This window comes from Esox lucius, chromosome 1 (genome assembly GCF_011004845.1).
Source record: "Esox lucius isolate fEsoLuc1 chromosome 1, fEsoLuc1.pri, whole genome shotgun sequence".
NCBI classification, from domain to species: Eukaryota; Metazoa; Chordata; class Actinopteri; order Esociformes; family Esocidae; genus Esox; species Esox lucius.
The window spans coordinates 24,242,070-24,254,568 of NC_047569.1; the positions used below are offsets into that span (position 1 = coordinate 24,242,070).

Here is a 12,499-nt window from a genome sequence, read left to right on the forward strand (position 1 = left end):
TATTATTTTACTCTTGGCATTTACCTCATTTAAATGAAATACCAACTCGCCATAAAGAGACAATTTTTAAGAATGTATTGGTAAATTCCTTTGTAAAATAAGTATTTGGTCACCTACAAACAAGCAAGATTTCTGGCTCTCACAGACCTGTAACTTCTTTAAGAGGCTCCTCTGTCCTCCACTCGTTACCTGTATTAATGGCACCTGTTTGAACTTGTTATCAGTATAAAAGACACCTGTCCACAACATCAAACAGTCACACTCCAAACTCCACTATGGCCAAGACCAAAGAGCTGTCAAAATTGTAGACCTGCACCAGGCTGGGAAGACTGAATCTGCAATAGGTAAGCAGCTTGGTGTGAAGAAATCAACTGTGGGAGCAATTATAAGAAAATGGAAGACATACAAGACCACTGATAATCTCCCTTGATCCGGGGCTCCATGCAAGATCTCACCCCGTGGGGTCAAAATGACCACAAAAACGGTGAGTAAAAATCCCAGAACCACACGGGGGGACCTAGTGAATGACCTGCAGAGAGCTGGGACCAAAGTAACAAAGGCTACCATCAGTAACACACTACGCCGCCAGGGACTCAAATCCTGCAGTGCCAGACGTGTCTCCCTGCTTATGCCAGTAAAGGTCCAGGCCCGTCTGAGGTTTGCTAGAGAGCATTTGGGTGGCCCAGAAGAGGATTGGGAGAATGTCATACGGTCAGATGAAACCAAAATAGAACTTTTTGGTTAAAACTCAACTTGTCGTGTTTGGAGGAGAAAGAATGCTGAGAACACCATACCTACTGTGAAGCATGGGGGTGGAAACATCATGCTTTGGGGCTGTTTTTCTGCAAAGGGACCAGGACGACTGATCCGTGTAAAGGAAAGAATGAATGGGGCCATGTACCGTGAGATTTTGAGTGAAACCTCCTTCCATCAGCAAGGGCATTGAAGATGAAACATGGCTGGGTCTTTCAGCATGACAATGATCCCAAACACACCGCCCGGGCAACGAAGGAGTGGCTTCGTAAGAAGCATTTCAAGTGGCCTAGCCAGTCACCAGATCTCAACTCCATAGAAAATCTTTGGAGGGAGTTGAAAGTCTGTGTTGCCCAGCGACAGCCCCAAAACATCACTGCTCTAGAGGAGATCTGCATGGAGGAATGGGCCAAAATACCAGCAACAGTCTGTGAAAACCTTTTAAAGACTTACAGAAAACGTTTGATCTCTGTCATTGCCAACAAAGGGTATATAACAAAGTATTGAGATGAACTTTTGTTATTGACCAAATACTTATTTTCCACCATAATGTACCATTAATTCATAAAAAATCCTACAATGTGATTTTCTGGATTTTTCTTTCTCATTTTGTCTCTCATAGTTGAAGTGTACCTATGATCAATCAATCAAATTTATTTATAAAGCCCTTTTTACAACAGCAGTTGTCACAAAGTGCTTTACAGAGACACCCGGCCTTAAACCCCAAGGAGCAAACAACAGTAGTGTTGAATTTCAGTGGCTAGGAAAAACTCCCTAAGAAGGTCGAATTTTAGGAAGAAACCTACAGAGGACCCAGGCATGATGAAAATTACAGGCCTCTCTCATCTTTTTAAGTGGGAGAACTTGCACAATTGGTGGCTGACTAAATACTTTTTTGCCCCACTATACCTAAGGGAAGGCAGATATATTAGATTTTTTGCCCCTCAAACCAAGACAGTTCTGGCCAATTGTGCTGCCTTCAGCGGGACCATAAGCAGGATTCGAACCATGGTCTTGCAATGATGCAGCTAAGAGCAAGGAACCGACATCATTGCTGCAAAACAAAGTTTTGATCCTTTAGGATCTTTGTCTGAATAATGTTCTCCACAAAGTTTTAATAAAGATAATTTAGTGGAGCATTTGAATGTGCAAGCTCAATTTTTCCTTTTATATTAAACTGTGTTCCTGCTTGCACCTCCAGAAGTATGTGGGGTTGACTTTACCTAAATATTTTACAGACACTTGTTGTGATTTGTTGTGGTTAATTAATCTGCTTTGAAAACTTTGGATGAGAACATGATTGGTGAGACCATATTGTTATTTTTAGGGGGGAGATTAACAAATAGTTTTTCTGCCAAACTAAATTATATAACATCCCATTATAGAAATAACTTCACAAGTTTACTGAACATACAATGTTCTTGTTCTTCAGCTACTTACCTTCTTATTGTCAGCTGGGCTATGGTAGAACTGGGAGATGACTGGCTTACTTCCCGCTTTCACCTTCTCCCCACTTAGCTGAAACTTGTCAGAGATGGCGGTGAAGCTTTTGCCATAGTCATAGGACACATACACCTATCATGTGACAGATGAGAGGAAAAAATTAAAAACATGCAATTGACGGTACATGGTATGCAAGTGCAATCCACTATCACTGAAAATGAGGCCATGAAGCCTTTTGATTAAGGTTATTTTATTTATAAATTACAGCTCCTGTACAGAACGCCGCATGCATACGCAAAGACAACAATAAACATTAATACAGTGGTTAAGACAGTATTATCAATACTGCAATGGTCTAATCGCCAGAACTGTACTAAACAGAAAGTGTACTACTGTACATTGAGGAACAGTACTACTATAAATTGAGGAATAGTACTACTGCATTTAGAGGAAATGTACTGCTGTACTCACAGAGCTGGTCTTAGGACCAGTGGCTCCAACGCTGTCTCTGGCCAACGCCACAATTACATTGCTCTTCTCCCCGGCCCAGTGCACCACCATCTGGTTGTGGGAATCATTCAGGTTGGCCTGCAAAGAAAAGAACAGTCTCTCAACTAACCTGTTGTATTCACCCAGTTGTATATCCTTCCGTTGGATCAAAATGCAGCTTAAGTCAACATCAGTCTAATATACAGTATATGAGCAAGGACCAGTGAACATCTTCACCACCAACAGCCCAATTTCAAAGTCCTTCCCTGAGTTCACTCAGGCAAAAATGAAATGAAATAGAACGAGCTTATCATCTGGGATTTTGTGGTGAACAATAATTTTTTATAATCTACTTTTGAAAGAAAGTAAAGCTTCTGTATTTCTTCCTAAAACGCCTGTCGTGCACTGCCTGCAGCTTTAATAATTCTGTCAAAAACTAGAACTCACGCAGGTCTGACATGGCGGTTAATGCTTGTCATACAGTGGAAGAGTAGTAACGTGTTTGAATACAAGCAAGCCACTCACTCCCGCTCCTGACACCTACATGTAACTACAGACATCTGCAACGTAATTTTGCCTAACTAATACCCCAATTCATGATATCTGCAATTACATTTTGACTAGGCAGAATGAAAGTTAAAGACATCTCAAATTGGAGTCAAAATTAATTTGAATATATCTATTACTTGATAATAGATATCTACAATTACATTATGACTGGCTATAATTCCAGTTTTAGATATTTTCAATTTAATTCAGACTATTCAGAATTCCAGTTCAAGATATCTACAACTGATTTATGACTAGTTAAAGCGTTATTTAAGATATCGCAAAAGAACGATCTAGAGATCTTAAATTGAGGGGGATTTAAGATATCTCGAACTGGAATCGTGACTAGTCAGAATTAAATTATAGATATCTGGAACTGTAATTACAACTAATCATAATTCAGTTGAAGATATCAACAATATACATTGTGGATATTTGCAACTTATTTAAAGATATCTGTAATGAGAAACCTCAGACATGAATGGCAATAGTCGTTTGAAACTGACTTGTCAAAACTGAATTACAGAACTGACGTTTTGACTATTCAGAATGACGTTATACAGTAGATATCTTGAATTGAAGTTTTGACTAAGCAAAGTTATGTTGCAGATATCTGTAAGGAATACCCAGTCTAGCGAATAAATGTTAAAACGGCTTGCCATATTAAACTAACGTTTCCTATTAAGTTTACCCCAAACCTTTCTACTAGGCATTCGAGAAAAGCCATTCTGCTTTTTCTCACCCTGCTCTTCCAACTAGGAAGACATAAATCTACGTGTATAAAGGCAAGCTAAATCACATGACTTGTTGTCAAAGGATACAATTGGCATACGGTTTTGTTCAAGAGAGCAAAATGATCAGTAATTCTGCTAATATTTAGTTTCGGGGTTGTTTAGGATATTGGTTTAGAAGTATTCCACAAAGAAATCTCAACATTAATGCCTCAATGTCATCGAGTTCTGACATTTTAATTTTAATAAATTTTATTTTTCAAATTAGTTGTCATAAACCTGCAGTGCAAAAATATTTGTTTGAAGTAATTATAAATATTTTCAAGCCTCCCTGCCAACCACTCTGACAAAAGATGCCTACACCTACAGACATTTAGGTTAACTTGAAGAAAATGCTATCCCCTATTCCCTGTGGTACTGCAAGTGATTTATATTGCATTGCAGTAAAAACTGGTTTTGTGGCTAGCCTTTCCATAACATTCTTTCAGTAAGTAAATTGTGGGCCTGGAATATGCCTAACTTTGACAACAGCGAGAAACAAACCTATTGCTGTCAAAAGCTTTTTAGCATATATAGTCTAGACTCCATAAGTTGAATTTGTTATAGCATATAAAGTGACAAAGAATTAAGTGATTTAAGAATTAAGTAGATCTGTCTCTCAAGGCAGCATGTTATTCATTGGACTTTGACTAGTATGAATACAGCGGTTTTTACCAAACAAGTGCAAAATACTAAACATTCCTTTGCACTCTCTGAAAGCATCTGGCTAGATCCAAATTATTTAACATCTAGTCAGTAAGAACGCAAACCCATTTCTCAGTTTTCTGCCCATTTGACTCAACCACCCCTTGAACATGAACAGTCAGTCCATACCACACTGTTCATGCTTCTTTTGCATGTTGACAAAGAGTGATGTCAGTTGCAAGGTATGCAAACTGGGCCTTAGAAAAGCTAGCCAACTAACCACGGTAAAGTGTCTGAAGGACACTGAGCAATGCGTAGTTCATGCGTGCATGGGGGTTTTATATACTGACATTGTACTGAGATTGTCTTGATCTTTAATAAACATGTCAAAAATTATACTTATAACACTTACATTTAAGCACTCTTATTCAGAGTGACCGCTGTTTTTTTTCCAGAAATGACAACAATGACAATATTTGAACTAATCAAATACGGGACACCCTCAATCCTTTAACCATACTAATGTCTAAACCAGTCACACAGCATAGGATTAGTAAGACAACTGAGAAACACCACTTGAAGGCTAATGTATAAGCTTCAGGTAATTATGTTACATGCACCTGCAGATAAGACCAAGCCTAATCTTTATTGTGAGGTGAAAAATTAGGACAATGCATGGTCAGTATGTGTCCCACTATTGACATTAAAGGAATAGTTCACCCAAATTACAATATGGCTTATCCTTATCCAGCACGTCGTTTTGAAGTGAAAACTATCATTTCAATGAGATGTGCAACAAATCTTAACAAATAAATAAAAAATAAATCAAAGCTGAATTGCTGTCATTCCTGGTCCACATAGACAACTCATTGTTGAATCTGTATTCCCAAAAAGTAAGCAAAGAAGAAATCTAGTGAAATAGGGTGATTTCCATAATGAATTTCTCCTTCATTATTCAGGACAGCAGAAAGAGCCAACGCTGAATGAGGGGCAATTCTGGAGTGGCACTGAACAGACGATGACATCATCCCCCTGCTGTGGTACTAGTGTTCAGTGAGAGCATTCAATTTGCATTAGAAATCTACCAGTGTTTTTTTTGTCTGGATGCAGCAAAATCCCATCACTATCCTGGACGCATATTTTAATATACACGGAATGATGGACAAATAGTTGTGATATCAATGTGTAATTGGCTAGTTGTGTTTAGCGCAGATTGAACTTGGCAATGTTTTGTAAAGGCCTCCCACTTTTCTCTGTAGAATATTTGAAGTAGACTCCATGACAGACTAGAAAGTCCTTCTTCACAAGGCTGAATGATAAGTGGGGTAACATGGTTATGTTATAACGCTGTGGTCAGCTATAGATTTACCCAGACAGCATCAGCAGGTATATGACATTAGTAGGTGTCTGACATTTTCTTTGGGTAGAATGTGAGACAGACGAGTGTGTCCGTGCTCCTTGGAAGGTAGGTTTGGGCTGCACAAACACACATCCAGCTCCAGGTGATTTAGTACGTCCTTCATCTGGCCTTGAGAGACCAGTCAGCTGAAATGCAGCTAACACCCACACATACACCAGAGCCGACAACTCTGGATTCTTCCACTCCTCAATCATTAGGTACACTTCAGTCTGAGACTACTTCCATTGAAGCTGTTTAGGAGAAGATCTGCAGAACTTGTGGAATACTTGGACAGATCAAATGGTTTGAGTGCAAAAGCAAAATCTGGTGGTTAGAAGAAAATTTCTAATTTCCAATCGCAAGGAATTTAAAATGGGGCTGACCCTCTATGTGAGGTGACAATAAATTACTCTAAGAATTTCCCCAACTCTGGAGGGGTGGAAAAAAAAGAAAAGAAAATCCTCACACAATATATTAAATATATTGCGTATACAATGGCAGCAACAGGACATATTTATTTCCTGATTGAAAGCAAACTCCAATATCCAGAATTCATAGTGAAATCTAGCTCTTCTTGTGTAATAAAGCATCACCAGAAGCCAAAAAATATATATCAAAAAGGCAAGCTAGCTCCCGAGAGCAAGCTAGAGTGAGTTCCCAAGAATCTCTAAAACCTATAGATTTTGAAAAGCCCATTTTCGAGGGTGGGAACAGGGCTCCCATTAAGTGGTAGTCTTTACAAAGTCAGAGGAAATGTGTCAACCGGGCTATCCCAGTCCAGTGGCTTTATTGAACAAGGACAACAATATCTACCCTCCACTACTGTGATACACAACGGCCACTATAACTGCTAGAAAATATGACTCATGTTGAGTTGCCATTTTGAACATCACTTTCCTGGCATAGCATTTTTAAAATACTGCTGTGGTGCAAATTAGGTCTGAAATACAGCTAATCTTGTAAGGAGACTGAAATTAAAATATGGTTGAACAGAGGATTTATCTTTAAAGAATTACTAGCGTACAATCAGGCATCTCAAATGAACTTTTGCAGACCTACATTTTTGCACAGGTCAGGTAATACATGCTCAAAAATTAGATTTTTTAACAAATAAATGAAAGCACACAAATTATCTGAATACATTACACATTCTAACATCTGAATTGTATCGGTTTTTATCACACACCCCTCCATTCTTTTTTCGACATTTATTATGAAAGTACTAAGCTGTAGACCACTAACCATGTATAAGAGTCACGCTGCAATAGAAAATGCATACTGTATTCAGACCACCTCACTTCCTTCACATTGTGTTATAGAACAAATTTTAATTGATAAAAATAATTTCCGTCAATTTATGCAAAAACCAAACGATGAACTCCAAGGAACCCTCCTTAAGCCTGAGATTGAATTGTGTCAAGGCATAAATCTGGTGAAGGTTGGAAAAAAATTGGGGTTCATCTTCCAGTACAACAACAACCAGAAGCGCACAGCCAAGACCAAGCGGGAGTGACTCCAGGACTCCAAGTCTCCAACCTTTAGTGGCCCAGACTTGAACCCCATTGACAATCTGTGGGCAGAACTATCACAGTTCACTGATGCTCCCCACACAATCTGAAAGAGCTTGAGAGGATCTACACATGAGAATGGCAGACACCTACCAAATCCAGGTGGGCAAAGCTGGTATAAACATACCCAAGAAGAATCAAAGCTGTGATCACTGTCAAAGGCGCTTCTACAAAGGACTGAACAAAAAGTATGAATACTTCTTGGCATTTTTATTGATTTTTTTTTCAATAAACTGGCACATTTCTAAAAACACGTTCATGCTTTGTCACAAAAAATTATTATAATTTAGAAATTAAGTGTATAACAAAATAAAATATGGGTAAAGTGAAGTCTGAATACCTAACAACGGCCCTGACACAATTGAGATCTTATTATCCCTTATTTCTTGAAATCATTGGGTTTATTGTAGCTTACTATAGCTATGAAGACACACTAGAACCGCTAGAAAAGGCACTTTATTTAGAGCAGAACTTCATAGAGGTCTCACAAATCCATTGTAAATCCTCTTTCCACAGCGACACAAAAAATATTAAGTAATCAAATGGTGGAGCAGTTTGTCAATTGGTTGGTAGGCTAGTTGAAGAGTGTCCTTCCGTCCCCAATATTCAACTTTAATCAAAGATAATCATGTGTATCCAACTGCACATATAAAATATGCCACATACACTTTTGAATTACATCTTGTTTGGTTTAGGATCCATTCCTCCAATCATAATTTGCTTGGTGATATATGATTTGAGAAACATCTCATGTTTCTTTTGTGCATCTTCACTCTCCTGGTCGCCTATCTTCAACTGCATTAGAACTTTTTCAAAAGAATACCAGAGAGGACAGGGAACAGAGGAGCAAATATATTGCAGAAAATCCCCAAGATAAGTTCCAAAAAGCATATTGAAGGTTGGAATAAAAGATTACAAATGGATTTAATGTTGCACAAGGACTACTTAGAACAGAAATGATCAGACGTGTGATCGGTTGTAGCAGTCTTAGTTCCTGACTCCAGACCACATATGCCTCGTGGTGGGGGGGTCCAAGACCAGACTCAGCAACATTTATATATCCTTTCTCTCTGTCTACCACATTCTTGTCTCCCTAGCTAATTCTGTCCTGTCATTAAAATAATTAAATTATTATTATTGCATAGATCTTTTTGATAGATGCGGTAAAGAGGTTAGTGAAATTTTACCAAAACAATGGAAACATTAAGTGTGGAGATGGAGGGTACCATTGGGGAAAGATTGTCTAAATCTTGTCACTAGATTTAGGCTATTATGTGTTTGTGTATTTCCCAATATGTCTGTGTGAGCAGTATCATTATATTTATTATGAATCGGATGGAAATAAACTCACTTTGGAGGGCAATGTTTGGTTCTTGTCAACTAGGTATGCCTCCTTTCTTCCTCTCAAATACTGTAAGCTATTCCCTACAACTTTCTTCATTCCATAATATTTAAGACAGTCTGACCATATAAATCTTGGTTGCCTAAGAGCGTAATGAAAACACTTAATTGTAGCAGTGACAGAAGCAAGATAAGCTAAGATTAAACACAAAAATGCAGTTTTAGGTCCAGCACGGCACCAATGTTTCCCAAGTAATTGCTCTGCAGCACTAAGGAGACTATTAATTGTGCTACAGAATTAACTGTCGGCATTAGCACTAATATCTGGAAACTACAAGAAGGCTAAACTTTTCCATTTCACACCAAAACCCTTTTTTGGAACACGGACACTATGAACTACAGCCAAGCATCAACATTCCCCAAACCTGATGAAAGACCATCATGAAACATAAGACTGGTATTCTGGTCTGATACACACATCCTGATTGATCTGTTTACAATTTGTCATGTGGAACAGAACCAGAGCTTGCTTGTGGAATGTTGTGCTTATTTCCTGGATATATTTGAGAATTGTAGGAAACTAGATAAAACAATTAAAGGGGTGTGTTCATTAAAGCACAATCTAGCAAAACAGTTCACAAAAACGAACAAAATATATAGTACAGTTTAGGTACAGTACTTTCAAGACATTTTCTCTCTATTCTACGCAACCAAGGCACTAGACTAGAGGCTCTGATTTTTACACTCCAGCCCCTCCTTGATTGCCTCCACAGTATGACTAAGAGTTCTTATTCAAAGGTGGCCCAGCCTGTTTTTGCCCTTCATTGCCCATTATTTTATCATGTGCAAATTGTCAGAAACAAAGGCAATATTGTCAGTAAATTAGCTGGATGTTCAAACCCACTTTTAAAGTCGTATAAACTCTGATCCAATCGAATTGTTGAACAAGAAAACTGTATCCGTTTTTTGTCAGTGTTAGACAACATCCAATAACACAAAACATGTTGAATTATATGACGATCTGCACGTTCTTACCTGGTCGGCACCTAGATCAAAACTTCCTGTTTTGAATTTCCAAAATAGCAAAGGGCATAATTATTTTGTGTGTTATATTTTAAAGTGACATCCCCAGATATCAAACTGGTCAGACCAAAAAGGACTGAATTCAGTAGGTAAAGAATAAAACTGAAAGACGTCCTGCAGTAAGCCTACATGTGTGTCTGGAGTTTTTGTTGCAGACAAACAGATAAAAGGTATGTTTACTAGATGGTGATTGACGTCATTGAATTGGTAATAGCAGCATTTTAGCTATGGTATTTCGTGCAATAGCTACATTGGGATGAAAGAAAACACCATTCCCTCGAACGCTGAAACCCAACAGGAATACTGTACTTAGAGAGACCTCCAGCTAGATATCCAGTTATTAACTAGGCTAACGTTGTCTACAGAGGTACCAGTAAGTCGCACACTTGCACTAGACAGTTTGGCAGCTCGGCCATTTGGTCGTCATGTCTCGTCGCCAAGGGGCGGGCATGAAACCGGAGAGCCATAAACAACAGGCTTGCTTAAGGTTCTGTTACTTAACTGGCTATCTACAAGGCTATAGAAATCCAGCCAAACGTGAACTTAAATTTGACGTGAGACAAGCTAGGTGCGTGATTTCAATATTTGTAGCTAGCTGCAGTAGTTACATAGCTATACTTTAATGCATTACCTGTCCATACACCTTTGGCACGGGTGGTTCGACTGCACTCCGCGGATTGCGATGCTGATACATGCCCGAAGATAGCCTATCTTCACTCGTACCAACGTTACGCGCAGCCCGTCGCTTCCCCGAGGTGCTTATTCCATGGATAAATGCATTTGCATTCACAAAAGAAAACCCCTTGTCCTGCGGTAGCAAAAACTGCTGGTCTCGATGAAGGTGTAGACTGGATGAAAATATCTCAGGAGCGACGAACAATAACAAATATATTGTAAACCGAAGTGGCGACAGCATCTTGACTGTCTGACTTGTCGCCATGTTTACTACTATATTCTGCTAGCAGCACGAATGATGACGTCACAATATTATGGTAATGAGTAAACCTTCAAAATAAAATCTCTAAATTCCAATTATTGCAGTGTTGATAACTCATTAAAATGACATTACCTTTTTTATTCTAAAACTGTTAGGATAAGGGGTTAAGATTAGGTAAGGAGTAAGGTTAGGGTCAAAGCCAGTTCTAGGCAGAAGCGACAAAAACAGTCACTTAGGGCCCCAACCATATTATTTCTGTATTCAGGGTAGACCATCCCCCCAAAAAAACCTTTGCAAAACTGGCTAATATATTCTGAAAACAATGTTTCATTCAGAGCAGTAGAGCTGACACATCATGACAATCCTGTCCTCAGGTCCTGAAGTTGGTAAGAAGTTTTTTTATAGGGTCTGTAGAACCAATACATGTTTTAATTTCACCAGGCAATAATTACCATGGTGGGTTGCTATCCCTTTAAGATGCTGATGCTGTGACATCATACATCTGCTTCTGTGAGGACAGCTGTGTACCATCATGGAGCAGGTTGAGTTACAACAATGCCAAACCCTGGTTCGCAGCTAAACCCAGATGGCTGCGTTTGAAAAGGAGGAGGCGTTCAGGAGCGGGGACAGAGACAGGTTCAGGGAGGCTAAATACAGCTTTGGTAAGGCAGTGAAGGAAGTCAAGTGCCTGTATGGTAATTATGGAAATTAAAACAACAGTTCTCAGCCAACGCCTCTGCTTCTGTATGGAGAGGCCTCCAACAATGACCAACTACAAGCCTAGATCCCCGCACTCCATTAATGACCTGCAACTTGCCAACGACCTGAATGAGTTCTGCTGCAGATTTGAAAGACAGCATACCTTCTCCCTGTGTGTCCAGCCATCAACACCAGCCCCTCACCATCGGGGCCCATACACAATCACTCATCCCAATCATCCCCACCTCTGCCACTACAATGGAACTTTCAATCCTGGAGGGGGACATTAACAGTCTATTCAAGAGACAGAACCCCCACAAAGCAGCAGGGCCTGATGGTGTCTACCCATCCACCCTAAAGCACTGTGCATATCAGCTTTCTGCTGTTTACTGACATTTTTAACATCTTACTGGAGACATGCTGAATTCCGGCCTGTTTCAAATCCTGCATCACCATCCCAGTCCCCTAGAAGTGAAGGATCACAGGAATTAATGACTACAGACCCATTGCCCGACCCACTACTAGACCGACTGCAGTTTGCCTAGTCTAAGCAGAGAAGCCCAGACTTCCCTCTCCCTAGACACTTCCTATAGCTCTTCCGGGGGGACACCGAGTCCCTCCAGTGTGTCCTAGGTCTTCCCCGGGGTCTCCTCCCGGTGGGACGGGCCCGGAACACCTTCCCAGGAAGGCGTTCAGGAGGCACCCGGAACAGATGCCCAAGCCACCTCAGATGACCCCTCTCGATGTGGAGGAGCAGCGGCTCTACTCTGAGCTCCTCCCGGGTGACAAAGCTTTTCACCCTATCTCTAAGGGATCGCACAGC

The 12,499-nt window shown here is 39.8% G+C and overlaps 1 protein-coding gene across 2 annotated transcripts in view; it reads right to left on the minus strand.

The window, feature by feature from the left end:
- sorl1 (sortilin-related receptor, L(DLR class) A repeats containing) overlaps window positions 1-10,973 on the minus strand; it is a 66,013-nt gene extending 55,040 nt beyond the window's left edge. Inside the window, exons 1-3 of one of the 2 annotated variants that reach the window (XM_010893671.4) lie at window positions 10,672-10,973; window positions 2,668-2,784; window positions 2,194-2,328 (exon numbers count right to left, since the gene is read on the minus strand). In XM_010893671.4, coding sequence (XP_010891973.2) covers window positions 2,194-2,328; window positions 2,668-2,784; window positions 10,672-10,956 — 537 coding nt within the window. In that variant the 5' untranslated portion in view covers window positions 10,957-10,973. Of the gene's footprint in view, window positions 1-2,193; window positions 2,329-2,667; window positions 2,785-9,992; window positions 10,090-10,671 lie in introns of those variants that run through there. The other variant, XM_010893672.4, reaches the window with a different exon arrangement.
- Window positions 10,974-12,499: the final 1,526 nt, after the last annotated feature.